This window comes from Odontesthes bonariensis, chromosome 20 (assembly GCF_027942865.1).
Source record: "Odontesthes bonariensis isolate fOdoBon6 chromosome 20, fOdoBon6.hap1, whole genome shotgun sequence".
NCBI classification, from domain to species: domain Eukaryota; kingdom Metazoa; phylum Chordata; class Actinopteri; order Atheriniformes; family Atherinopsidae; genus Odontesthes; species Odontesthes bonariensis.
Window position 1 is genome coordinate 10,935,117 of NC_134525.1, and position 27,929 is coordinate 10,963,045.

A 27,929-nucleotide genomic window follows, 5' to 3' on the forward strand; every position below is an offset into this window, starting at 1 on the left:
GTGTTAACAATCATCATTAGCGAATGAGCCACTTGTCCTTTTCACCACCGAAGCCAAAGCTGTGAAATGTGAGAGACTGACAGCGTCTGCAACTGACCGGCCGGCCTGTTCATTCAAACTCACAATCACAGCCAGAGCATTGTCCCGGGGTCGAACAATGCCTCCAACCAAAATAAAGCAAGTGTTTCGCTCCACAGGTCTGGAAAGCTGTAGGCGGAAACAGACCAACAACAACCCTCCTTCCCCTTAAAATAAACTAGTTCATGCAAAGAGCACTTTTGTCATATTTCACATTGTGGGAGTGTGGGTGGGGACAGATTTGTGGGTCATTCCACGCATGCCTTCCTACACTGCAACCAATCCAACTAACCACCACTGCTGCTGCTACAAGCTGCTCCATCTAAACATGCATCTGTCAGTACATTACATTACATTACGGTCATTTTGCAGACGCTTTTATCCAAAGCGACTTACAATAAGTGTGTTCCACATCCGTAGGCAAAAGAACTTCAGGTCACAAGAAATCATAAGTGCATTTCCTTCCAAAACCAAACAGCTAAGAGCATAAGTGCGGCAAGTTAGGTACCAAGACAAATGGGAAGACAATTTAGAAAACAAAGACAATTTAGGAAACAAATAAGTGCGTAAGAAGCTGGGACGAAACAGGTGATGTCCTAAGAGGGCGGATCAGGGTAGTGTTTCCTGATCTGTCCTCCTCCTAACTCACAAGAACACCCAGTTTTCTTTACAGTTTATTCATCATCTCTCTCAAATGAACCAAGGCTCTTATAAGCTTATGCACATGCAAATATGTGCAAGAGTAGAGCAACACATTTTCTAATGTAGGGCGTTGAAACAACACTGCAAGGCTTTTACCAAGTAAGGAAGGGGCTACATGAGCTGAGGAGGAAGTGTCTGGGTAGGTGATACTGCTTACATCGCCTGGTTAACAAACAGGTGAATAAACTCCAACTGTGATCAAGAGTTGGGTGGTGCAACACACACCACCTCTGCCAGGGAGTGAAACATATCAAACTGTTTGACATAGAGGGGGTCATAGAGCTCAGCTTACCTTTGGTAGCTCTTTGAGTTGGTTGGAATCCAGGAGAAGTTCTTCCAGGCTGCGACTGTAGCGGAATATTTCATCAGGGACCGTCTGCAAGTTGCAATGCCGCTTGTCCACCGACTCGACGTGGCGGTTGCAGCGCCACAGGGGGATACACTTCAGCATGTCCGGCCGCCGTGGGGGATTTGGTTGCCGGTGCTACTAAAATCTCCGCATCGGAGAGTGAAGCAGGGGAGGGAGGGTGGGTGGGTGTAAGGTCGCCGGCAGAGAGGAGTATCTTGCGGGCTCACTCAATGTCAAAACACTCACTGTGTTCCTGAAACAGGAGGCCGAAATCCACTTAGAGACACTAAAATAATCCCGTCGATTTGTCAGCGATATTCCCAGTCTCAGTTCAAATGCGTTTGATGGCTTCAGGTTGGCCCCGGCGTCATCAAATCCGGATTAAAATCAGAATTAAAAAAACCCTGATAACTTCTTCGCGCAGAGTAACGTTAGCTTGTTTCGCTGCTGCCCCCGCCACCATCCCTCAACCAGCCCGAAGCTCCGCCGCGGCTAGCTGAAAATCATGCAGCCGACAACCCAGCAATGCAGAAACGCTGCTGTTACTACCGCACTCATGAGCGGTGACTGAAAACAACCAGTCGACTCATTTAGTTTAAAGATAAACAGCTATGGTTCAATAAAAAAATAAAAATAAAAAAAACGCTTACACCTTACACGGAGACAGTCAGCGGAGATTAACCCGTGTGTGGTAGCGTAATGATGTCCTAGTCCTCATCGGTTGTGTTGTTAGCAAGCTAGTTCTAGTTAGCCACCAACGGCTAATAGGTGACTGAACGTCTTTGTGCCAAGCTGCCGTTAGCTTACGCTGGTGTAAAAAAATCTAAAAAAAAACGGCAAATTATTTGTGGAAACAACATCCCAGATTACGTTAAAAAAACAACCAGAGAGAGTTATTCAGGTTTCACGTAGGTAGAATGCCAGTAGAGACAGCAGGAGCTTCGGCAACAGCCGTGCTTCCCTCCCCCGTTGAGCCGAGACAGGCCGGTTTGGCGCGTGGGGGGCTGGGCTAGGCTCGAGCTGGAGCACCGCCGCTTTGCGCCTCTGTCGCAGAGGCCACAAGTTACTTTATAACTCCATCTAGCGGCATTTTATCAACCCTTTCCCGTCCTTGATCAAAGGGACCAAAGGGAAGATTTCACTCATTTATCTACAATAAAGGTCTCTGGAAATTGCTTAAATATGTTGGTATCATCATCTAAGAATGAAGCCAGATTCAACATTTTTGGTTGATATTTTGAATTCTGGTATATTCTTATTTGAAATGGAAACTGATTACTAATAGATATTATGATTTTTCCTCTTTAGGACCTATTAAGGACCTTTATTGAACATTTATGTAAATACAAAGATATTCTCTAATTTAATATGTACTGTACCAAGTTGTCTAATGTGTAATGAAATCAACATCTTCTTTCCAGTACATGAAAAAGGAGGCAAAATACTACTGCTTTAACATGTTTTGCTCCTCGCTCACATCCTTCCCCAACAAAATTAAATGAATAATTACTAAAACGCTTAAAGTCAAGTATTTTAAAGTACATGTTTTTGCTTTGTTTCACGTTATGTTGTCCAAACACAACACAACGTGTGTAAATGGAATTCATTATTCAAAAAGTGTTCATTAACCATTCACGGCAGGTTTTTTGTGGACAAACAATAACCTTTTATTGTAGAAAGAATAAGTGTTTACACGTCCCGGCAATTTTATAACAGAAAATAAAGGAGCTAAAGCAGGAAAAACTAAAACTAAACCTTTTACGAGAATGGATTACAAAAGAATTTTGCACCAAAAGGGAGTTTTCACAGATCACAAAGCAAAAGCAATATTTCAATGACGACACCCCCCCCCCCCCCCCCCCCCCCCCCCCCAAAAAAAAAAAAAATATGGAGCTTTCAACATTAATATCAACAGCAATTTTTTAAAAAACAACCAAAAAAAAAAGAAAAACATAATTACAAGTTTCAGAGGCTGCGTGTTTAGTTGCAGTGACTATGGCTGAAATGACTTTGGGGCGACAGGTATGTATACAGGTGCTGGTGAACCATTTCAGACGCTCTACGCAGAGAGGTCGCTGCTGTTAAAACGGTCTTGGTCGTACACTTCTGCAACAACTTTGCGCCCGCCGAACCAGCGATCGTTGAGGGCCTGGATCGCTTTGTTCATCTCCGACGCCATGGAAAACTCTACAAAGATCTTGACGATGATGTCGGCGTCGTCCTCCTCGCCTTGCTTTTCCTGGTATATGATGACTCTGTTGACCGTGCCAAACTTGCCGCACTCCTCCGTCACCTCGCCCTCCAGGTCGTCGTCGATGTCTTCCGGTCCGACCATGTTTCGAAGCACCATCACCGTGGACTGGAAGGGAGCACAACGAGAATTCAGAGTGTAGAAGTGATTTTGACGGGAACAGGGCTTAAATACGAGCCTTCATCAACACAATCACGGTCACCTCTGATTTTCTGAGCAGCTTCTGCATCACCATATGCCTGGCACTGCTGCCTGAGATGCTCATGTGCTCTTGGTCACTCAGCATCTCCTGCCCTGTACCATCCTGAAGCATCTCCTCTTTCTCCTCTTTTTTCTCTTGTTGGTTGGAGCCACCAGCTTGGTTAGACAGGACTGGTGGGGATGCAAGAACCGGGTTCACTAGACCAACTTGGGGAATCACTGGTATGGGAGGACGCACTGGGGTCACACCTTTTTTCATGGGGGGGGGGTTCAAACACGGAGTCAGTGATACTGTCCAGACACTTAAGAGAGAGAACAAACTCAATAGAGAGAACAACATTCACCACAACTTTTATCTGTGTAAAACCATGATGTAACGGGTTGTCAAGCCTACTAAAATATTAATAGAAGAAATCATCATAGCAGCTGTGCTAAAATAACTGTAATTGTGGTTTATTTCAGTTTGAACCATGTAAATCCACCTTATGCCCTCAGAGATGTCAAGTTAATGCCCCCCCATCAATTTTAAACCACTTCATCAATCAATGAAAGAGCTTAAAATCAATGTAACGGGATAAATTAAAGCTTAATGCTCCCTCACAGGAGGGAGATTCTAGGACTCTAGATTTTTATCAAACTTAAATAATAACCATAGAAATCTGTAAATCATTACAATAGTCCAGAAGTTGTGAAGTTTTGCAAACATCCATTTAAATTCTGGTTTATTTAGTCAGTCCTGCAACCAACACAGAAAAGTATAATAAACATAATTATTTGGGTGACCCTGGTATGATATCAGTCAAATGTGTAAAACACACAGCTTAGTCATTGAAAATATATGCGTGTGTGTGTATAAACGTTTGACTGGTGCCATGATCCACAGCTGTTACTGTAAGGGATATTCACATAATCATCAATTACAAAACAGACCAAGCAAAGATATCATTAAAAGTATTAAAAAGAAAAAAAAAGAAAGAACTGAGACCCTGTTTTTCATAAAGAAATGTAAAAAAAAGAAAGAGCACTCACTCATGTCTTGGTACACACCTGTGATGACACCTGGTGCCTGTGCAGCCATAACAGCCTGAGGTATTCCCATTTGCTGACCGAGAAGTTGGGGCGCAGCCAACGCTCCCAAGACTGACGCGCCAGCTACAGCCTCCTTAAGAGAGGGGGGGCCGAAGACATTAGGTAAGGGAAACACACAGAACACAGCACAAGGCAGCACAGTCAACGATCACACAGTATGGCAAAGAGTGAGCTCAACCTCGCCTCTCTTCAGGAGGAATCGAGGTCGGAGTGAGTAAGTAAGAGGAACCACTGACTGCTTTTTGCCGAGTTTAAATGCAACGGCGATGGACTATTCACCAGAACCGCAGCTGAATAATCATTGACTGTTCTCATTTGCCATACAGTGAAGGGGAGGAGCTTTAACTACTAGCTACTATGCAGCAGTTTATATAATATGAAAGTAAATATTATGTAAAGGTTCCGATAGTGTTTTAAAGAGATTAGGATCACTAAACTTGCACAGTCAGGGCAACTACTGTTGTTACATAATCTCTATGAACCTGGCCTTCTCCCAGTCACATGGAAATAAATGCTACGCTCATCATCTGTGCTGGTGTCATATCTAGCTAGATCTGGGTTATATTTACCTGGAAGGCCATTAAATCCCTTTGGAAGGGATTCATACTTGCCTGGGCCGTTATCTTAGCGGTGGCTGCCGCTGCAGCCACAGCTGCAGCAGGCGGCAGCCCACCGGGGGTCGTGGGGGTCAGTAAGGGCATGGGCGGAGTCACTGCTTTGCCAACCCGTAGGTACTGACCCCCCAGGTCAAAGAGGTTCATAGAAGACACAGCATCCAGGGCTGACTGAGGCTTTTCATACTCTGTAGGGTAACAACAACATCGGTTAGTAGTAGAGCACTGGCAACACAAGAGCAAGAGCGAACGAGAGCCACCAAGCTCACCGATGAAGCCAAAGCCTCTGTGTCGCCCTGAGGTGGGGTCTCTGGCTAATGTGCAAGACTTGATCCTTCCGAAAGCCTCAAACACACTCTTGATGTCATCATCTGACAGGTCCGGGTGGACAGATGCTACGTAGATCCGGTTATAGGCGCGCGCCTCCTCTGCAAGCTGGTCAATGATGGGTTGCGCCTGACCGATGTTACTTGGCCGCCCAACCTATCGCACAGATCACACCAGCAGGGCTACTGATGAGGGATTCATAGTCGGAACAGAACGCGCTACCCCAAAGCTCGACACACCTGCAGTGTTAACTTCAGTCAAAGCCACTCGCCTCCTATCGCCACGCTGTCCCCTGATCAGTTATCGGATGTTATCTCTACATTCTTTAAAGAGCTAAGAGGCGTTCTGAGATACGAAAACACCACCTGGTATAAAATACCAAACCAAACAAAAAGATGTACCGCAGACTCTAAATTAATAAGGACTATGAAGAGCGACAGCATTATGCTGTGGGAAATATTGAGTATTACGAGCTATTCACATTTTATGAACTACAAACGTGAAAACCGAACTACCCTTACCAACCAGGATCTCTTATGTTTTATTTTACCATTAATATCCGACATAAATCTGAGCATTTACAGCTCTGAGGATCTACAACTTAATGTTTCAAGTACTGATACACGCCGACGACTTTATCTCTTACAAAACAAAACAAAAACCTGAGCTTCCCGAGCGATCTAAGTATCTAAGTAAAACTGGGATCTGTACTACAGATGGGGCGGCCAAGTAACACCAACCAGACGCAGCCCATCATCAGCAAACTGAGAGTATAGGGCGGCGTCATGCGCCGCTGGGCATCCCACTGGAAACAGTCACTTAAACAAGCCTTCATGACATCATGGAAGTGTAGCATTCAAACACACAAACACCAAGCACTCACCCAGACACACACAAAACACAAACCTGTTGACAGAAGCAGACGAGAAAACAGGGAGAAAAATCAACACTCGTCATCAACTTCACAAGAACAAGGCAGCCAGTTGAAACATAAACCAATGACATCTGCTCCTAAAACTATGTGAGATGACCACATTTCCAAACAACTGACCTTGATGTTTCGTCCCCCCAACATGACTGAGTTCATCTGCTCCAGAGCCAGCTGAGCCGCCTCTGGCACGTCATATTCCACAAAGGCAAACCCCTGCACAGTGCAACACGATTAAAGAACAACAGAGCGTCTGCAGACTGTAAAAAGCCGGGCGCCCCCTTTGGTACATTCACATCCATCCTAAATCCTATAAGTGACACTGACCTTGTGTTTCATCGTGACCGAATCCCAAGACATATCAATGCTCTTGATGGGGCCGAAGGGGGCAAAGGCCTGTCTGATGGTGTCCTCACCAAGCTCATAGTATATGGAGCCCACATACACCCGACACATGATCGCTAATGCACGCTGCCGCTGAGCTGCCACCTGCCAATCGGGGAAAAACACATAATAAGCATTAGAGAGTAAAAGAAAGGAAGGTTACACCCACACACACACACACACACTCACAAATATAATAATGCATTTTCTACTGTGCTTGCTTTCCCCAAAAACTGTTACAAGGCCAATTCCAAGTTTGGAGGTTTGGAGAGGTAAATGGGGTAATAATGGGGTACTTTAATCAATGGATGTAACTCTGAAAGAAACACTAACAAGTGTATTTGTTATAAAACACTGATGTCACCAGAGGTAATTACAAGGTAATTACATGGCCTCTATTCTGTTACTATTGAACAGACATATGGAGGAAAACACACTGAAGTGATTGACATGCACAGCCCTCACAAATATTTGGCTTCAGTAACTGACCTGTAATCCAGGGATGCAAGTAAGGTAACAAAAGTAAGCGTGGAGTTCAAACGAAATCCATACAAAGTCTTGATGAAAGCATTCAAACTTTCTTCTCAAGTCTAAGGTGAGGGATGGTTTTTAAAATCACTGAAAGTTGCTTTACCGACTCCTTCAGTCGGCCTGCTTAGCTTAAATTTCACTGAATAACCAACAAGAGTTGCAGTTTCCTGATCTAGAACATGGAGAGAGGATGTCTTGCTCATTCACAGAAAGAAAAATGTCTTAAATCTGAGATGGCCAAAAAGATCCCTGTCACAGAAGGTCTCTCATTTTAGTCCATAAGGGGATTGCTATCCCTCTTTTGTCCCATGCCAACAGGTGTTTTTTTAAACAAGCAAATGCATATTTTTCAAAGAGACTTGACTTTTCTCTATGTGTAAACCCTTTATAATGTCCATGAAAAGCCTGCTTACAGCTAGCTATCATGTAGCTAATCCGATTGCAACTCAAGAAAGCAAATGAGTGGCTCCACAACTAACAACAGTTTTTCCTCTCAAAGATTGCAGACATGGTTGCAAGTGCGCTCGCTGCAGAAAGCCATGTTTTCTTATAAAATATGCATTCTTTTAGGTTAGATAAAAAAGGCAGGGGCCGTTGCCAACGCAACCAATAAAAGAAGGGTAACAGTCCTTTTCCATTGGGAATGCGCACAGGAAAAAAAAATTTAATGATCTATTGACCGATTGTAAAGGTGAGAGAGGATCTCCAAAGCCCATTGTCACTGCTGCCATCTGAAAGACAGTAAAGATGAAAAAAGTGCTGAAAAGTAGGTTAGATATCCCTTAGCTTTGCTTTTTCAAAAAGGTAATTGCTTTGCTAGATAGATGAAAGCGGTTAGGCTAGCACGATATTCAGACCCTCCCTCTAAACAGCATACATTTTGAGGTTTTACCTCCCCTCGCTAAATTACAAATCACCAAACAGCAATTGACATAAGCAAGTCCCCTTTAAAGTGCAAAGCATTCAACATGATAACCAAAGCCTTCAGGATGATCTTCTCCATCTGAAAAAAAGCAGAGGCATATGGTCTACACATGTGTTCTTTTTAACATCATGTGGGAGAAAAGGGGAGCAAGACTTCCATGAGAACTAACCCAAAACTGACTTCTGATAACAGAGTTGCCAGTTACTAATGCACGGACAAGCTAAGATATTCTTTCTAGAATCAAGACTCACAGATGACCTGCCGCATTATTCGTTTGGTGGACTAACTAAAGTTTTGTACATCTCACCTGCAGGTTGGTGAGTTGTTGCTGCTGATGGGCAATGGTCTGCTTCACCAACACACTCTTAATGCTTTGTTCCATGGCATACTTCTTTGCCTGTGGAAGAAAATATCAAATTTAATCCCTGAAAACACACTTGTAATTTCATTTTGACAGATATTATATCAGCATTTATATATTCCATGCAGAAGATCAGTATCATGCAAGCATGGGTGTAGCATTTTGAGGAAAAATATGTTTATTTGACCTCTCTGGAACACTATGTTTATTAGAGGAAGAGTCTAAAAGGAATGTTTACACAGTTTTTGTGACCACAGTGTTTCCCACACAGACTAATTCGTGGCGGTGCGCCACAGATTAAAAACCGGCCGCCACATATTGCGTTTCGTTATTATTATTTTTTTTAACGCTATTTTAAAAAATACTCGTATTCGTTCAGCTGCATTTCCTTGCTGCTCTCCCTCCGTCTCTCTGTCCCTCCCGTCTCTCTCGCATAGCCTTCACTCACACACACACAGCCCCTCCCCTCCGTGTTTCCCTGGAAGCGTGGAAGCTTGCTAGTCTCAGCGTCGCGTAGATTAGCTCAACCGAAAGAATTCACGAAAGGTTGGAATCACGTGCACCTTTATAAAAATCACACATTAAAAAGTCCTATAAAAATATTTTATATTTTGAATACAATGTTGTCCCGTCCCGACCCATAGCAAGCGATTACGCCTTCTTTATAAAGTTAACTAGTTGCAAGTTTGCCGTAAAAAAAAAAAAAAATGTAGTTGGGTTGTCGAGGTCTAAACACTAGCAGCTGTGAATCAAATAAAGTAGTTTTTTTAAACTCTTACACTGAATGTTTACTGCTTCAATCCAGATGAGTATTGAAAAATATTTTCCGCGATTGAAAAAGAGACGTTCGTGTTGATGATGAGGACCAGCCTGAACCGGAGGTATCAGTCTGAAACAGCTGAACAGTCCGACCAGTGTAATTAGCTATGTTATTAATTTGTTTACAATGAAGATGTGAATATCTGCAGATAAGCCGATGTCACACATCCTTACGTCCCCCATAATTTTCCTTGATGGAGAAATTATCCAGGTTCTTAACTCCCAATGTGACATATGTCACATTACAGATCTCTGACAGTGGGGGGTGGTGTTCTGGAAAAAAAATTCTGAAATGGGTTCTATGTGGTCTATTTAGTCTGTGTTATAACCCCTTTAATTTTCATTTAAGTAGAAATGGGTCTGGGTTCTTAAGGGTTAATACAATAAAGTTTTGTGTGACCAATTATTAACGAAGGAATTATTTTGAAGAATTTAAATTTTTTACACCCCCCCCCACCACCACCACACATTGCCTTCACATCTGTGGGAAACACTGGACCAAACTGTAAGAAATAGGCTGATGGAAATGGGATTTTCATTAAGAAAAGTCAAACCATCACCAACATCTAAACAGATCGTCTAAAGAGAAGCAGTCATGGACTTTATATGATTGGATGAAAAATATGTTTATTGATTAATAACCAATCTGCAGTGGACAATGAGATGATGCTGGAACTTTTGTTTGGTGCAGGTCCAACGAAATAAAGAATAGATGATCAGAGGTTAGAATTTCTGTCAGCTTCAACCAACTGTTTTATCACTGTAAGCAGAAGTTATTGTAACAATTATACAAAATAATCTGCGTAACATAATGACTGACTCGATACATTTTAGCATATAAAACGCCGCTGGTAATTATGCATTTAACCAAATGCTTAATGAGTCATACCCTCTGAAGTGCCTCCTGTTGCTCTGGGGTGAGAGGCGGTAGGCCAAGCTTGGAGCCTGTGCCCTGTCCATTCTCCATCGTCAGAGCTTCACCTCCCTGCAATACAGAAAGATCTATATAAACAAAAACTGATAACCAATGATCTGGAGCATATGCCAGCCAATGTTCATCCATATTTACATTCTCCCAGAAGGAAAATTCCTATATTACAATGAGACATCACACCACAGTTTACTATCAATAATGCTAATACAGGACATACCCCCGGCTTTAAACCAGGTGGGACCGGATGAACTCCTTACCTACGCAACACTCTAATCGCTGGGTCCACCAGACTGAGGCAGGAAAGCCCCCAAGGGGAAGAGCACTGATGGGGAAGCTTTAACAATTCAACAAATTCTAGGGGAAATAAAAAATGCCTTCAGACTAATAATGAATAAAACAGGCAGCTAGCATCAATTTACAGTAAAAGTTAAACATAGCCAGCCTGTCTTTCTTGGATTTTGGTCAACTCATCTAACCGTGATGCACACAAATCCAAAATTTTCATCCCCAACACTCGTTAGCTAATCAATGCAACAATAACGCGCTAAGGCTAACCCATAGCAATAAAAAAAAAGCTAAGCTATGATGTTTTGGCAAATAACTACACCTTAGCTTTACTGCATCTCTATTATATTATATTGTATTGTATGATCGTAAAGAACGCACAAGATTATTAGCAAACCCTTGTTTTAACTCATTCTACAATAACGTTTCCTTTGTTGCTAGCATTGAGCTAGCAGATGTTAGCTCGTATTCGAAATTCATTACTATGGCGCGTGAAGCAAGTTGTAATTTCTTCAGGCAATTTATATAATAGTAAGCGTCGTGAAATGTTCCTGACATTTATTTTTCTACTTACAAAGCGACCAGTAATGCTAAAAACAATGCTAATGTGTAGTTTTATCGAGGATTGCATTTACCGCAGTCTCCGTAACCGCCATGAAGCACACCGAAAAGGCCCACACGCTGGAACGTTCGCGAGACTTCCCCACTATCAATTAAAGGTATCGCGATAGGTGATATCCTCGCGATAACTGCAGTTTTTAGCAGCGCATTTATCCAACAACAGACGGTTACGTTGTAACAGATAATTCGTAATTTACCAAGTTTTATGAGCTGCTTTAATTTTTTTCCCTACCGTTTACCTCTTTTGATGTTTTTAATTCAAAGACTATGTGTTTATAACCATTTTTTTGCGACCATTACAGATTACTGCAATTATTTTGTTATTGGTCCTTGTAATTGAGATCAGATTAATGATGTCTTTATTTTAATACGTTGGTAATTTTCTCAGCTAACTATATATATATATATATATATATATATATATATATATATATATATATATATAGGAGAAAATTGGTGACATGAGCCACCTTTTACATTTAAATAATCCTAGTGGATAATAAAATAAGATCTGCTAAAAATGATAGTTACAATTGACAGTTGATGTTGTGATACACGGGCTACAATGAGGTGAAAACAATGCTATAACTTGTGACAGTTTATGTGCTTGTTCATTTTGGATCACAGAAAAAAACAGATCAGCCGGAAATGTCACCAGATGTGTGGCATGGACCAGTTTAGTCCATGCCACACATAACTTTAGATGTCGATCTGTTGTTCTCTTGTCCAACCTGTTACCTAAACATTTTCCATAAAGACTGAGTGATCTTCTTGTGGCTTAGATTGACCATTTGAACGGTCAGATATCTACCTCAGTCTTTTTACAACGCAGTGATCAAATATTAACATGATAGCCTGCAATAACCTGCTCTGGGGTTTCCTCCTTTGCTTGACGACTTTATTTGCTCTCTACATGTTTTTAATTTTAAGATGGACTGAGTCATGTGAACTATTCCTCCTTAAACTGAGGTCATGATTGATTTTCTTTGATAAAGGCTTGGCTAATTGTGCCCATTTTACCCAATTCTCATGCTATAGCTCCTTAGCCAAAAGCAATTAAGATAATATTTCACCCAGCCTGAAATGTTACTCAAGGTGTTGTGAGTAATCTGTTATGTTGCTTATGAAATATTGGTTTATTGCATCTTACAAGCTGGATCAATTGTGTACTTTAATAAATAAATTAAAAAATACAGTAATTTCCATCAGCATCCCCTGGCCATGGTGCAAGCAAATCCAATCTTTTTAACACAAAGTGCTAAATTCTCATCAGTTTTTTTTCTCAAAAAGCAGTCAGCATTTGATTCACCGCTTAAAAACTTTTTATCAGACTGTTTTCAAAGGAGATACATCCATCAAAATCACAATAATCTATCGCTAAATGATTTCTTTGTAGAAAATGTACGCATGTGAACATTAGAAAATACCTTTTATACAGTGTAGTTTGTGAGTAAGAACCAGAAAAGTATCCATATTAAATCCTGTTCCTGGAAATAAAGCAGCTCATATAATTTCAGTCTTAACCAACATGTCACATCTTTGTTTATTGTATTTTTAATTGCAGATGCTACAATATTTAACAAAAGTTTAAGTAGAACACATCCAAAGGCAAGTTTCATTGAACAGAGGGACGAAAGAAAAGAAATGATCTGACATAAAATAAGACTGATATGCATGTCATCTTTAAATGCTTGCACAGTCTAAACATTCGTTTTCTTGGTCAGTTCCCCTGTGGAACTAAACTGTAACTCACAAAGGCAAAATGCAAACTTTTGAATGGTTGTGGGTTATTAAGACATGCAGCATACTAGATCAAATGAGAGCGACGCTTGCATTGCGTCGCTTCAAGATTTCGTCCTAAGTAAACCCTCTGATTGCCACAAACAAATATGTACACCACAATCCAACTGTCTAAGGGAGTTCATGGCTCCTGCCTTCAGAGACACAATGTTAAGTAGGTTTGACACAGAGTAGAGTAAGTACTGTAAGCAATGACTGTACAGCAGCATAACCGTTATGAAACTGCCACCTCATGGACCCAGAATACAAAAGAAACGAAGCAGAGCGAAATGAGTCTAACAAACAAAAAGTGTGTTTGCTGGAGACCGATCCGACAATTATCTGTTGTTGGTTTTTTTTGTATCCACCGATTAGTTTTCGTTAAGGCAAAATCTACCCAAATCTGGCCTTTTACATCTCCGTATCTGGCAGAGCTCCACAGCACATCCTATTTTTGTGTTTGCGTGGGCTGCGGTGCCATCACTTCTCAAAGTTCACATTGCTATTGTCTGAAATAAAAGCTCAGCAGATGCATTCAAAGCAACGTACTCCAGGGATCACGCTTCAGCATCTAAAATCCATGGAAAAAGATACATTCTTATGCATAACGTCACTGATTAGAAAGTACAGAACTGGGTAGATTTTGCCTTTCAAAGATTTCTAAATATTCACAAAACAGATTTAATACAAAAGTAAAGCAGTAGTATTTTCTAAATGTTTATATCATATTTCCAACACATTCCCCGCAATCATGTGGGGTTGTGCTTTTAAACCAAACGCCGATGCGCTCAGATTTATTTATACACTTATACATTTATACTGCAGCTCTTCCCATATCAATAATGACTGCAGCAGAGGCCATAATTATCTGATCCAAATGTCCAACAGACAGTAGCTGCGGCTCTTAATAGAGCTGCCGTTTATCAGGAGTCAGTTCATTTACACATTCACACAGGCTGACTTCAAAACAAAGAGACAGGAGCAAGTCTTAAAGGACATACCAGGTATCAAACTGAAGTCAACCTGAATGGGTTCAATTCCAAATTGCAAAGTTGGGCACGACGCTGTTTCATGAGGAGATTCTGATCCAAAGTAAATTGCCATCAGCAGGCACTTTGCAAGTCTTTGGCTTTCAGAATGCTTTCACAGGAAAAACCCTTAAGAGCACTGCAGGCTAAAAGAGAGGCATCATCTCACTGCTCGTCACTGCATTTCCACGTGGCATGTTAGGTTGTGTGAGAAGTAGCCTTTAACCCAGGAGTTACTCTGCGTGTTGGAAAACATAAGAGGGGAAAAAGAAAGGGAGACTTGTGCAATGCAATCGTTCACAGTTACAAAGAGAAATAAAGAAGTCATCTGAATGAGTATCAACAGTGCACGCAGGACGGAAAACTGAATTCCTAAAAAAAGGAGATTGACTAAAGGCTTGTGATGAAGAGAGGTTTTAGCAAATCATTGTTTACAATTCAGTGTGAATACTTAAAAGCGGCGATTGGAGTGCAACAGATAAAATGTCCTGTCGATGAAATGTCCTTCGGAGATAATAGCTGCTGCATCTGTAAGTAAAACATATCTGTTCTCAATAGTGGCATTATGGAAAACCTAAGTTGTCAAGATATATTAAGGCATGATAGCCCTTTCAGGCAGGGACGGTGTGGATCTTCCACTGCTCTGTGAGGTTGCCGGACTCAGCCATGTTACGGACCTCCAACCAGAAGAGCCTTCGGTTTCTCTCTCTTTGAACTGGCGTTTTTTTCCCTCCATCACACGGGGTTAATTCACTGACTGTCGAGGCTCAGCATCTGTCTGTTCCCCTGCTCCTCGCGTTTGCAGCTGTGTTACCCTGCCCGCCGCCCTCTCCCTTTCTCCACCTGCGTGGTCAATGCCCCGGGCCCCTCTGTTCAGGCCAGCCGCTGTAGTGACCCCTCCTCACTGCGCGCTCCCAGTGGCGAGCGTTCGCACCCGGTGTCGGCTGATGGCGTCCTCCAGGAAACCTGCCACCTTTTCACTGTCTTCCTGCAGAGCAAAAAAAAAGACACGATTAAAAATCTATTTGTTTTTTTTTTTTAGTAAAAGTTCACCAGGAAAGAAAGAAAAGAATCTGTCCCGAGTACCTCATTAATGAAGGCGTAGTGAACAAGTTCACAGGCAAGGTCTTTGGGGGTGTCCGCTGAAAGTTTCACAGAAAACGTTTCAGTTAGAAAACAAGTCTGAAGGTTTTTAATTTTTTTCTGTGACTGTGCGAGTTGTTAAAAAGACATTAAAACCACCTGCAGGTAAAGTGAGTAAAGCTGTTACAGCCTCATCAGGACAGCAGCAAAAACCGCTTAAGATCCTCTAAGATCCCCAGATACCAATCTGACTGAATCTGTGGGGAACAGCCTAATCCGCCTCAACCTACAGGGACCGAAGAAGTAAGTGCTAACTCCCCGCTGCCAGACACACTCTTTGTCCCACACTCTGACTGGTCAGATCAGCATGAAGATGCCTTAATCAATATCAGGCAAGTGGTCATAATGTTATGAATGATTGTGTTTATGTTAACAAATATTTTTTATGTCTAAGTATGCATTTGTAACCTAATGGGGGAAATGTTTAGAAGAAAAAAAAATAGAATAATCTTACTTTAATCTCCAATAAACAGCTGTTGCCAACTTACTTGGGAGGATGTCACAGCTGAGCTGCCTGTGAAGTTTGTCATCCATCTTCAGAAACAAAGAGAGCTGCGGGGGGGGGGGGGGGGGGGGGGGGCAATGATACAATAACATTTAAATCATGCTGCTAAAGACCCCAGAAGCTTCATCACTGTAGCCAATAACCTTTACTGTCAAGAAGCCCAGTTAAAGGGATAGTTTGCCTCTTTTGACATGAAGCTCTATGACATCCCATATTAGCAATATCATTTATGAACATGTTCTTACCCCCTGCTGCGTCCTGTGAGCCGAGTTCCAGCCTCGTTTTGGTGTTGATGAAGGTAGTCCGGCTAGTTGGCTGGGGCTTAAAAAATAAAGCGTCTTGCTTCTCAAAACAATATGCGTTCAAAAGAGTAATACATTTGCATCACAAAATCGTTCTCCAGGAAAAAGTCAGACCTCACAATCGCTTGGCGCCATTTTCTTATTATCTTATTAATATCTTTCTTATTATTTCTATTATCTTCGTGTCACTACGTGCTGCCGACTGCCGCGCCTGTTACGGTGTTTGCTGCTCGGAAGCAGGGGACTGCTCGGTCTGCACGGTCTACACAGCAGGCAGTGATACGAAGGGAGAGAAAATAGCGCCAAGCAATTGTGAGGTCTGACTTTTTCGTGGAGAAATATTTTGTGATGCAAATGTATTACTCTTTTGAACACATATTGTTTTGAGAAGCAAAACGCTTTATTTTTTAAACCCCAGCCAACTAGCCGGACTACTTTCATCAACGCCTAAACGAGGCTGGAACTCGGCTCACAGGACGCAGCAGGGGGTAAGAAAATGTTCATAAATGATATTGCTAATATGGGATGTCATACAGCTTCCTGTCAAAAGAGGCGAACTATCCCTTTAAAGCGCCTGTGGTACAATGCGACTCACATGAGTTTTGGTCCCTTCTTCGTTTGACTCCAGATTACAGTGCATCTGAACAACCTGCAAACAAACACACTTTGTCAAAGACATGCAGAAAAATGAGACCAGAGCAAAGTTCCCTTTGTGTGTTTTGGGTGATGATAGATGGAGGCGGTCATCATTTCCATTACACGTTCTGCAAACTGGAACAGGTTTATCTTACAGCAGGGGCTCTAAATGATGCTAAATGGCACAAATGGCTTGAGGAAAGCAGCTCATATCACCACAGCTTACATCCTTGACATGACTCCGGCATTTTTTAAGCGGTTTTATTACTTCTCTTTGCCATTTTGGTGAAGTCTAACACTCTAACCTTTCTCGTCTCTGTCTCCTGGGGTTCAGGAGTCGGCGTCTTCACACTCTCAACCTGCTCCTGAGACAAGGAGAGAGCTCGAGGGACGGGGTGAGGACGGGATGAGGCAAAGTTCATCAGCGGGTAAATCCCATTCCTGAGGAGAGGAAAGGAAACGACGTCACGCTGAAATCCCCACGTGACTCCCGACACAAAACAAGTTATAGACTGCAGCTCCACTTACTTGACATCCTCCAGAAACTTGTCAAGTTCCAAAGGGGAAACGTGAGAATACCTTCAGGACAGAGAGAGAGAACAGGGAGTTATGCACGAGCTGCCATGTTGTGTTTACAGACGGCTAAAAATAAAAAGGGACTATTTGGTTTTACTTGAGCTGAACTCCCTGTCTGTCCTCATGTTTAATCTCTGCCATGACAGCGTTGGGGTCGAAGGACTTGGTCTTCTCCTCCACGCAGTTTTCTGGGAGCAAGTCTGTCGATGAAACAACGTCAGCGTCAACAAAATGATCCGACACAAGTCAGTCTGCAAAAAACACGATTTCTTTCAGGGCCTTGAACTGTGATAATTAGAATTCTGCTAACATTTAAGGAATAAAACGTTTAGTTCATTTGCTCCGAGGAGAGGCAACAGGCGAGTGTTGTGTGGAAATGTTGGCAGCTCGGGACGTGAAAGTGAGAAACTCACACTGGTTGTTGATGAGGCAGTGGGCGGCAAGCAGTTTGAGGGAGTGGACTTCGAACAAGACTCGGTGGAACAGAAGGTCGTGAGCTGTGGGACGGAATTTGGCGTCGTGACGCAAACAAGACTGTGTGAACTCCTGCAGAGAGCAAAGGGACATTCAGCTCAACGCCACAGTACAGCACAACCCAGTTTAGTGTGAATCAGCGCGCCTTCAACTGAAATCTGTGCAGGTTTTACTGACACCTGCGTGCTAAAACTGGACAAAGTCCCGGTGTGTGTTCTGAAATAATCCCAGAAGCAGCACAGCGTGTGTGTGGGCGAGTGTTAATGAGTACTACAGAACAGTTTGTCTTCCTGCGCGGCTTCCTTGGTGTGCTGTATATTTAGGACATGAAGTGAGACTCACTCTCATGAGAGGGTCTTCCAGAGATTGACCTGCATTGACTATGGCCTCCTTGGACACAGCAGTGTCTCCATTGGCCTGGATCTCCAGTACCGCCATCTGCAGGCACAAATGAAACGTTAACACCAGCTTAGGCAGATCCAGACAGATGGAAATCTCACAGATCCGTTTCTCTCACCTCAAGAGCACAGATGCCAAATGAGAAAATGTCCATGGCATAATCATCTTCGCCGGCTGGAGATAAAATAGGAGGAAAGATGAGGAAAGAGGGTAAAAATGAAGCTCTTTAACTGGACCTACTGCTCCACTAAATATCCAAAACATAGGCTTAGAGTTAATTGCAGCCTCAGCTTTTACCCGGTTACCCTCTTGAGCAGTTAAGAGGTCACAATTTTCCAACAGCCATCAGACAAAAGACCATTTCAGCTGCTTTTGTTATTTTGTTCATCGTTTTTATTTTCATGCCCAAAACGAGAACAACGGTTGTCTTCCAAGCCCATCATAGTAGAAAAAAAAAAAAGAAAATCTTCTGGGTGCAGATTACTGCTTTCAAACGATTTTTTTAATAGCTAAGAATATCTTTGATTACGTCATCATTAAAACACAGAATGAACCGTGCTACAGATGGTAAATGGCTGCTGGATCAAACAGTTCAGGAACTGATTTAAGCTTTTCTAAATAAAAGGCACTCACCTCCATATTCTGGAGCAAAAAAATGAAGATTCCTCTGCTCGTCGCGGTGTTGCCTGCTTTTACCGTGGACGCTGGCCTCTGGGAACACTGGTCAGAGAGGACAGACTCCAGATGAAACACACAAATGAACAGATATGAGGAACGTGTAATCTGCAGCGTGATGTAGGTCGTACCGTTCACAAAGAGCCGATGCCAAACTGTGGGAACAAAATCAAACACAACAAAGATTTTTATTCTTCTTCGTCACACTGCATGATAACAGGTAGCTTCAGATATCCACTATGTCAGGTAGCAGAGCAACAAAAAAGCAGTTGCAGTATCAGAAAAAGCACTGCTGGGAGCAGACCTGAGCCAATCTTGATGAGGCCGTTGTGCTGGATGAAGATGGTATCACACGTCAGGTTGCCGTGGATTATCGGTGGGTCACAGGAGTGCAGATAGCTGCCAGTAAACAGTAAAGCATCTCGTTAGTATTCTAGCTGGAATGACAGGAATCTCTCAGGTCAACCTCCCACAAAGGAGGATTAATTAGTACCTGAGCGCAGAGAGAATCTGGGTGCACCATCTCTTCCAGGCCTGAAATGAAATGAAGGAGGAAAAGTATGGATACCGTCTGCAATAGCCTTTTAAAATTAGCCTTTTAAAAAGGCCAGATGATGTGTTTTAACACCAAACAAAGGACAAAGCAGCTGCAGAAGCACACAGCCAGACAGAGAGAAATTAATCTCTAATTCACAGCATCACCAGGGTAAGATAGATATGCTGTATGTCTGGGCAGACTGAGCCACCAGGGTGTTACATAACCTTCTGTCTTGTTGCAGTTATGGATCTGAGTAGCGGTTGGACTGCAGTACTCTGTGCCGCCACAAGACAGACAGAACACAGCACAGTGTGCGGCCAGAGTGAAAATACTGACTTTCACATTCATTGTCTTGTGGTTCTTCTTCGTCTTCTTCAGGAATTGCTTGAGGCTGCCTGACGACATGTATTCAGTGATGAATATAACCTGTGAGCCACAAATAAAAGAAGCGGTCAGATCAAAAGTGCACGTGTGAAAAACAACAAGGAGAGCAAATGAAGAGAGAATAAAAAAAAACTCACCCGAGCTTGGCTCTCCTTCATGTCGAGCCAGTACTTGTGGAACTTGACGATGTTGGGGTGTTCGACCTGCATCAAGTTCTCAAACATCACCTTAATCTTCTCCTGGACAACATGCACAACACACACATCAGGGCCTCCGATGCACAGCCATCAAACGCTAAAACTTTGCTCATTTTTCACAACGATTAGCAGGGAAATCAATTATGTTCTGTTGAGAGAACATAACATGATATTTCCTGGGCTTGTCTCACTCAATTCTAATCAGAGTTTGTTGATAAAAGATGAACAGCTTCTGGGTCTGACAAGTACAGCCACTATAAAAGTGCATCACACCTGCATTCTCCCTTACGGCCAGCAGGAGGCGCCTTTGTGGTTGCTATGCCTGAGTAGAGGTAAATGAAACAACTACTCCTCACTCATTTATTGCCTTTCAATACAGCATGATCGTTTTGTAATTTTTGATCCCAAGTGGTGCAAATAAGCTTTGGGACATGATAGTATGTTTGTTGATAATAGCATATTTGGAGAACCCGACCTGATTTAAAGCTCTGCACCCCCACTGTGATGGTCTAACGCCAAGATATATGATATTTGCCTTTGATATTTAAGTGTTGATATTTCTCAGCCAGGCACCGGGAAGCCTAAGAAGCCTTTAATGAAATCACATGTTGAAAAAACAGAACCAGAACAAAGACGTTTTGCTCTGCACGTACATCTGGGTAAAAAGGCTTCTTTGTACTTACAGCTGTACGACCCTCTGCACAGTATTAGAGAAAATACTTTCCACTAACAAAGATGGTCTCCAGCCTAATTGATCCCAGCCTCTTTTGTTACTTTTGCCTCTTGGTGCCGACGACATCAGAACATTTGCCCAAAGAAACCCTTCTAACAGGACAGGGCTGCTCTGCGATGTTCCTCAGTGAGACACACCTCTCACATGTAACAGAAGGTCATTGAAAACAAACCAGATTATATTTGTCTGTGAAGGCTGCTTCAGTATGCATGCATACTAAAAACCTGCATTATGAACTATACCTGCAACAGGAGTCACTACAAGGGGAGCAGCTGTGTATGGTTTTGCCCCTCTTTTGTTGTTAGCTCTGCTTCTTTTAGAATATCTTCCTGGAGACTCTAACCAGGGATAAATCTGCAAATATACAATGGCTCCAAGCCCTATATACATAGAAACTGTTGCAATGTCATATGCAACTGAATGAAAATGAAATAAAAGCAAAACTCGAGCCAAAAACTTTATCCAAACTAAAATATTAACACATTTGGCTTCTTTCAACTGCACCGTTATAAAGAGACCTATGACAACCAAACTGCCACTGAAACTGTTAAATAATCAACATGTACGTAAAGGTAAAGGTAAAAAAGTGTCACAATACCTCCTGTGCTTTGAAGACCTTCTTGTCAGAGAAGAGCACTTCATTCCACACCACCTCCACCCCCTCTTCTGTGTCCATGGCCAAAGAGGCGCTCTCCACACCTGGGACATTACCCTGGCTGACCTGCAGGGGGCGGACGGAAACAGATGTAGCATTTAGCTTAATGCTAGCCAACATGCTAGTGCTAATTGTCCTGACTTTGATACAACTTCAAAACCTGTGTTTACACATTTTGTGCCACTCGAAGCAGTAGAAACTAACTTCAAACACAACATCCCAAATTATAGTTAAACATTTGACCTGTTGACAGCATAATATCAGAAAAACAGCAGGGTTTGTGCTGCCTCGAGTCAATCTGCAACGGTTCGTTGTTCTAGTACTTTTAAGGAGAATACATACAATCAGCCACATAAAAATGTTCTTAAAATGAAAACAACATTTAACACGATTATTTCTGGTAAAATTATATAATTCAGAGTAACACTTATTGTAACAAGCCTATTTACACATGACAGCTAGCATGGAGTCAGATTAGCACTCAGCTGGAGTTGTGTTTAGTCCAATATTCATTCTTCTTTCACCTTTATTTGGTTTTCACCTTCTTAAGAGCCAATAACTCTGCTATGTTCACCAGCTGGACACTAAGTTGAAGACTGAAGACTTAAATAATTGGTTTATTTGTATACGATAACAAACCTATTCTTCGCCTGATTCCACCCCTTCTCTTGGCCTCCATCACTCAAAAATGTACAGGAAGTTTTTGTCTTTGACCGCATGACTTGTTAATCATCCCTAAAGCCCGTTCTAAATTTAGGGAAAGGGATGATTTAAATATGCTGCTGAATCAGTTGCAGAACAAGCTGCTTTCATTAAACAGATTTAAAGAAGTTGTTCATAATTCAGAGGTAGCAGCACCTGGTTGTAAATTTTGTTGCTGCCTGAAATTGCTCTACTTTGTCCACTTCTCATGCATGTTTGTTATTGTCACACTGTAAGTGCATTATGTGTAAATCATTTGTGCATTGTTGCTTAGCTGCTGCCCGTCTTACCCAGGACACACTTTAAATCAAACACACTTTAAATCTTAAAGAGTTCAATCTTGCCAGAAATGGTCAATTGTCACATCAGATGTCAGTGTTGCTATAAATGTCTAAAGTAAAACAAAAGAGCAGTTAGGAAGTTAGAGATCTGATACTGCAGCTGCAAACAAAACAAAAGGAAGGTGGAAATTTCCATTCAGAGGCTCCAATGCCTCAGTTAAGACACTAAAATGACTTGTGACAGTATGGTTGAGACACCAAGAGGCAATGCCACACACTCCCACAACTCATGTCCAGGACAAGCATATCTAAACTAACAAATGAGCAGCCTGAGCCTAAAAGTTCTGTAAACAGCAGTGCATTTAATATTCAACGAGAACAAGGCTGGATTTAAATTACTGGCACTCAACCCTGATATCCACTAAAAGCCCAGTGCAATGTATCAGCAGATTAGGACTCTGGCAGCACCATTGATAACAAGTTCAAAACAAAACAATACAGTAGTGTCTACAGTGTAATATCACATTCAGTGTTCCATCCATTTGTGCCTGAGAAGGCGTAGTAGCGGACTGATGGGAGATATCAAATACCACGAGCCAGCTATAACACGATGAACCATAGAGAGGGGCGAGGGGATGAGCAGCGGCTTTTGTAAAGAGGGACGAGACGGATTAGCGGGAGACTGTCGCAGAGGTAGAAATGAGGGGATTGTGGACGGGGAGATTTAGAGAGATGAGACACAAGCCACAAGATGGAGGAGGTGGCACCAAAGTAACAAGAACTGCAAAGGAACAAACAAAGCAGAGTGAAGTGAAGAGAGTAGCCAGGACGACAATCTGGCAGACGCAGACAGCCCGGGGCTCTATCGCTGCATGAGGCGGCGCAGCAGCAAAGAGCTCAAAGACTGCTCATCACAGGATATTACGGTCCCAGCTCGGTCGGCCTGATGTAACCTCCCGCTACATTACCAGCGGTGCTGGTGCAGCGAGTAGAGCGGCTGGGATCAACGTCCAAGGCAACAACCGCAATGCAAGACCCACAAATCGATACAAATCCTGCACCTCGTCAGATGGATGGGAAGTGGTTTGTGCTTACAAATAAAAGTTTTTACCATATTCAATGACTGCCTCAGCAGTTTTATAAAACATGGTTTTATACAGACTGACATCACGTTTGACAGAGATGTTCACGCTGCCCCAGGAAACACTAAAAACTTCAGTCTTTCCCTTTAGCATCAATATAAGCTCTTTTGACAAGTCATTTTCCACACGACTGTATCAGTTTCACAACTCTGACATTAAACTGACAACTCAGCATTAAACTGCAACATTAGTTCCCATCCCACCCTGGTACAACGCATTCTGGGACAGTCGTGCTTTAATTCCCTCGACCTTGATGCCGTCTTTGCTCTATTTTTCAAAACAAAGCTGATGTTTTTCAGTTAAGTAGGATATGAGTGCATGAAGTAATCACTCTGTCAGCAGTGCTGCTGAGAGGTGGATGCGGGTTTAGTTTTAATCCAGTAAGTGATCACAAGAAATCCTGTCAAAAAAGGTTCTCCTCACTTCTATCCCTCCAAGTCTTCCATTTTTTGTTCTTGCCAAACTCATTCTCATGTTCGCCCCAGTGAGCAGTATATAAGATGAGAACATTGGGACATTTCTATGTTATACCTGGAATTTAGAACCTTCATTTTAGCTTTTCCTTTTATTACTTTACAACCGCTATAGTCCGACAAGCTAAATAAACTCCACACAATCACATGAGTTCTCATCAGCTGGGTTAGCCGGGAACCAGGCCAGTCAATAATCAGATGGATCATGTTATTTATAGTGCCAAACTCAGCCTGTTTCAGCATCCTTATCCAGAACACTACATGTAAAACTGCTTTAGTACCTTTTTGCAAAATACATTAAGTGCAGACCACATTAAGTTATGCAACTCCATAAATATTCAACTCATCTGCAACATCCAGAAATTCCTGCATTGTAAAGAAGCAGATCTGTGGACAAGAAGCTAATGGAAAAGCAAGGTTCGCAGGTGAGTTTCCACAACAATAATGACCTCTCACCGAGATAAAGGCCCCTAAAGAGGAGTCCTTCAGTCAGCTGCGTGTAATGACTCTACATTGGACACCTGGCATCAGAAAAGGAGACTATTTTTAGCAAAAACTCTAAATCTTTTATATGCTTTGGGCATCTGTTCATAGTTGCAGGTTTGTGAGCTCATCATGTGCCACCGTGTGCCGCACAGAATCACCATGAAGGAGATTTTCTGACCCCAACCTTGGACAACCGACTCGCTGTTTAAGTTCAAAAGCAGCAAAAAAGACTTGAATGTTAGATACAACGGTGTAACATTTACAGTTACAATTAGTTCCAAGAAAGCTCGACCTCCTTCTCGACTTTTCTTTATGAGTTCAGTGTGCGTTAACATCCCTGCAGTCACGTTCCCTTTTACAGGGAGCGTTTACCCACGCTGATCTGTTACAACTCGACAAGAGATTCAGAGATATAAAAAGCGTAATTAGCTGTGTACTGTGAGCACTATGTGTTAATCCGTGTTTCCATCAAACAGAAAAGTGAAAGAGGGGCTCAGTTTGTAAAGTGTTGTGGACGTTTGTTCAAAGATTCTTGGTTTCAAACAGAATCATAAGGAAATAAATCCACCGGGCCACATCTGCTCTGGGGAACTTGTTGCTAGTGGCTGCTGCTTTCAGGACATGCAATAATTACGGCCTGCTATCTGTCGCAGGGATCCAATTTCTTCCTGCTGCTGCAGATGATTCTTTAAAACCGAAGGATCGTGCTTTTTTTTAAATTTGCAGCCCTGGTGTGTCGAAGGATTTGGGGACAGTAACAGGTCTGCTTTAGCACAGGTGCAACTTCCTGTTGTTGAACGTCCACGTGATTCTTCCAACTTCTTCCTGAAAACAGACACGTAAAGTGGTCTGTAAGAGTCCTCTTCCTCACGGCTGTAGTTTTAAAATGCTAACCGGGCATTTCTGAGCAGACACTGAGCTTGATGACGGGAGAGCAACTTAACAACTAGTATTCAGGCTCCTTCCTCCACCTAAGTGGCTGTTATTACCACTAAATGCTAACCACTGATGTAATCTACAGAGCTTCCCTTGTTGCCATGCTTCATGACTTCATCATCTGTGCCTGGAGTCCAAGCTGCTTTTTGTGTCAAACAGGAACCAAACAAGCAGTCAGAGCTATAAATATTCTAATTTATCAGCTAGATGTTGAGATTTTTCCCTGAAACTGCTCTGCAGCTGCAGGGCTCTTGGCAGGGTTTTCGTCACACGAGGTGGACGACAGAGGAGACATGACATATAATCCTGCTACTTGCACTCAGTGTGAGATGATAATCTGGTTAGTGGCGTTAGTGCTGGAACACAATGCTCTGACTTGTTGACAGTGGAAGGAATTCCTTTGCTTCGCTCACCGTCTAGAAGGAATCATGTCGGTTTCTGTCTGGCGTCACATTTAGCTGCGGTTTATTTGCTTTAGATATTGTGAAACACTCAGTTCCCTGTCCCGGCATCTGCGTCCCAGCGGGCTTAGCTGGGTCTGTTGCTCGGTCGTGGTAGCGTGAGACTCGTAAACAGCACCCCTGATGCTGGGCTGTGATTGGTACTCAGACGGGAGGTGGGTTTAGGGTGTGGAAGGGGACTTAGGAATCGCGTGCTCATGTCAACACAACTCCAACGTCTATTCTGGTGTTTGTTTCTACATGTAAGCCGGGTAAAACTAGATCTTGAAGGCTGTCCCACAAACAGACGTTTTGTTGCACTTAATGTTCCTTTAATGCCATTTTTCAGCTTCTATTTTGAGCACAATAACCACAAGCTACGGTGTTTAAATTGCACCAGATTCCTCAAAATACCGACAAGTTTTTCCAATTTGAAATTCAATTCAATTAAAAATGTATTTATATAGCACATTAAAACAACCTCAGCTGACCAAAGTGCTTCACAATAACAACTGCAACACATATTAAGAGAGTCATCAATAAAATAGCAATAAGAATAACTTCAAAAATAAAATTTGAGATAAAATTAGCAATAAAATAACAATAACAGTAACAATAAAAGTAGCAAGCCAAGGTAAACTGCATTTCAGCTAGTTGAAAAAGAACGGCTTCATTTACTGCTGCTAATTTACTGGGAAGTTAGAGCGGCATCAGTTAAAATATACACATAAAGCGTGTAAATCTACAGTTAACGTGCTAGTTAACCAATCAAAGTTAAAGAACGCTTTTCTGTTCAGCAGCGCCTCCAAACACGATCGACTAAAAGAGATGTCGAACTGACAAACGAGGCTCGCAGTGGCGGGCACGTCCAGGAAGTCCCAGCTTTGCAGGAGCAAAGCTTATGGACAATGGCTAAAACAAGCTAAAACGCGTCCTCTCTTTGTGGAGACGGCTTTTTCTCCTCCCGTTTGTTGAAACCGGAGAAGACAACACTGCGTGTGACAACTGGCCCCCGTGACCCCGAACAGGGTGTAGTAAATGGATGTTAGGTTAGTGGAACTGGGACTAAACGAGTGCAGTGAGCTGTGCTGGCTCAGATAGGTAAATATAAAGGAGTGTGCAGTGAACGCTGACCCACGGCAGACTGACTTCCTGCTACACCGGCTTTGTGTTAGAGCAGCAGCCACAAAATGATGCCTCAGCGTTTTTAGACAGACTGATGGTATATAGAATATATCTTTTATGATAATACTGATGATAAAACTGTAGAACTTTAACTTTAATTTTACCTAAAGTCTCTGCTACAGTTTCTGCATCTTAATACAAATGAATTTTCTAATAAACCTTTGAAAAATTCTGTGTTTTGATAGCAGAAGAATGTTAGTTCACATGCACGAAAAGCAGCAGAAAAGAAATGCGAGACGTTTCCACCGACTGGTTTGAAGCGGATAAACCAGGCTGCGAAGAGTCGTAGGAGTTGTGGCGGAAAAGGCTACGTTGTTGAGGAAGTTGTCGTCCTAACGGGAAACAACAACAACAACAACAACTGCAGCGGACAGCCACAAAAGGAAAATGGAGAGAGCTCTTCATCAGGAGTTACTTTAATCTCTGGTAGCATCTGTGATGTCATATCTGAGAAGACAAACAGCTGGTGTGTAACATCAGGCACAATTTGAAATGTTGTAACCTTTCTAGTGCATTAGCGGCAGTTTCTTTTTTTGCCATCTTTATCGTCTCCATCCAGCTTTATTTATGCTAAATGTGACTCGACAGCGATGGAAGCCCAGCTGCAGACGGGAATCTGCTCGGCTGGGCAGACCGCGGGGAAGCCAGCACACGCTTCTCCTCCCGTGTTATGGCGACACTGTTCAACATGCATTTCCATAATTGTAACAGGGCTGATATATTACTCATTGGTCTAGTTTTCGTCTGGAAATTGTGGGGATTTTTATAGAAATGACCCCAGATATGACATCACACTTTACTCAACTATAATCCAACACACTGAGCATCATACTGTTGTTTTACGGTGTGAGAGCAAAGCTG

At 42.4% G+C, this 27,929-nt stretch overlaps 3 protein-coding genes across 27 annotated transcripts in view; all 3 read right to left on the reverse strand.

Moving 5' to 3' along the window:
- Positions 1 to 2,123, reverse strand: part of scrib (scribble planar cell polarity protein) — a 68,957-nt gene extending 66,834 nt beyond the window's left edge. For all 19 annotated transcript variants that reach the window (XM_075451954.1, XM_075451969.1, XM_075451953.1 and 16 more), the window contains exon 1: positions 1,073 to 2,123. In XM_075451954.1, coding sequence (XP_075308069.1) covers positions 1,073 to 1,231 — 159 coding nt within the window. In that variant the 5' untranslated portion in view covers positions 1,232 to 2,123. The remainder of the gene's footprint in view (positions 1 to 1,072) is intronic.
- Positions 2,124 to 2,990: 867 nt separating this feature from the next.
- puf60b (poly-U binding splicing factor b) lies at positions 2,991 to 11,492 on the reverse strand. Of its 7 annotated transcripts, XM_075452048.1 has the most exons (12): positions 11,414 to 11,492; positions 10,751 to 10,847; positions 10,449 to 10,544; positions 8,687 to 8,776; positions 8,135 to 8,185; positions 6,867 to 7,028; positions 6,663 to 6,755; positions 5,554 to 5,767; positions 5,240 to 5,472; positions 4,611 to 4,743; positions 3,583 to 3,830; positions 2,991 to 3,488 (listed from the first exon to the last, which is right to left on the reverse strand). In XM_075452048.1, exons 3-12 carry the CDS (start codon positions 10,524 to 10,526, stop codon positions 3,189 to 3,191), a joined length of 1,602 nt encoding a protein of 533 aa, XP_075308163.1. In that variant the 5' UTR covers positions 10,527 to 10,544; positions 10,751 to 10,847; positions 11,414 to 11,492; the 3' UTR covers positions 2,991 to 3,188. The 7 variants fall into 7 exon arrangements, with proteins under 7 accessions (XP_075308163.1, XP_075308164.1, XP_075308161.1 ...); XM_075452049.1 differs by lacking the exon at positions 10,751 to 10,847 and having other exon boundaries at positions 5,282 to 5,472; positions 11,414 to 11,491; XM_075452046.1 differs by lacking the exon at positions 10,751 to 10,847 and having other exon boundaries at positions 11,414 to 11,491.
- A 1,426-nt stretch (positions 11,493 to 12,918) lies between these two features.
- The window catches only part of LOC142370519 (nuclear receptor-binding protein 2-like), a 43,192-nt gene continuing 28,181 nt past the window's right edge, over positions 12,919 to 27,929 (reverse strand). The window contains exons 2-18 of the mRNA XM_075453096.1: positions 21,367 to 21,489; positions 19,976 to 20,077; positions 19,791 to 19,880; positions 19,410 to 19,450; positions 19,221 to 19,315; positions 19,048 to 19,071; positions 18,875 to 18,961; positions 18,360 to 18,415; positions 18,185 to 18,280; positions 17,782 to 17,914; positions 17,466 to 17,568; positions 17,321 to 17,371; positions 17,098 to 17,233; positions 16,752 to 16,805; positions 15,838 to 15,901; positions 15,293 to 15,348; positions 12,919 to 15,194 (exon numbers count right to left, since the gene is read on the reverse strand). Coding sequence (XP_075309211.1) covers positions 15,108 to 15,194; positions 15,293 to 15,348; positions 15,838 to 15,901; positions 16,752 to 16,805; positions 17,098 to 17,233; positions 17,321 to 17,371; positions 17,466 to 17,568; positions 17,782 to 17,914; positions 18,185 to 18,280; positions 18,360 to 18,415; positions 18,875 to 18,961; positions 19,048 to 19,071; positions 19,221 to 19,315; positions 19,410 to 19,450; positions 19,791 to 19,880; positions 19,976 to 20,077; positions 21,367 to 21,489 — 1,398 coding nt within the window. The 3' untranslated portion in view covers positions 12,919 to 15,107. The remainder of the gene's footprint in view (positions 15,195 to 15,292; positions 15,349 to 15,837; positions 15,902 to 16,751; positions 16,806 to 17,097; positions 17,234 to 17,320; positions 17,372 to 17,465; positions 17,569 to 17,781; positions 17,915 to 18,184; positions 18,281 to 18,359; positions 18,416 to 18,874; positions 18,962 to 19,047; positions 19,072 to 19,220; positions 19,316 to 19,409; positions 19,451 to 19,790; positions 19,881 to 19,975; positions 20,078 to 21,366; positions 21,490 to 27,929) is intronic.

Bases quoted from the DNA above. Each gene is read 5' to 3' on its own strand.
- puf60b (XM_075452046.1), bottom strand. From the start codon at position 11,434: ATGGCGGTTACGGAGACTGCG. The intron at 8,777-10,448 runs GTATGACTCATT...TTTCTTCCACAG, and splicing joins AACAGGAGGCACTTCAGAGG to GCAAAGAAGTATGCCATGGA. The intron at 7,029-8,134 runs GTCAATAGATCA...CCCGATTGGCAG, and splicing joins CTCTCTCACCTTTACAATCG to GTGGCAGCTCAGCGGCAGCG.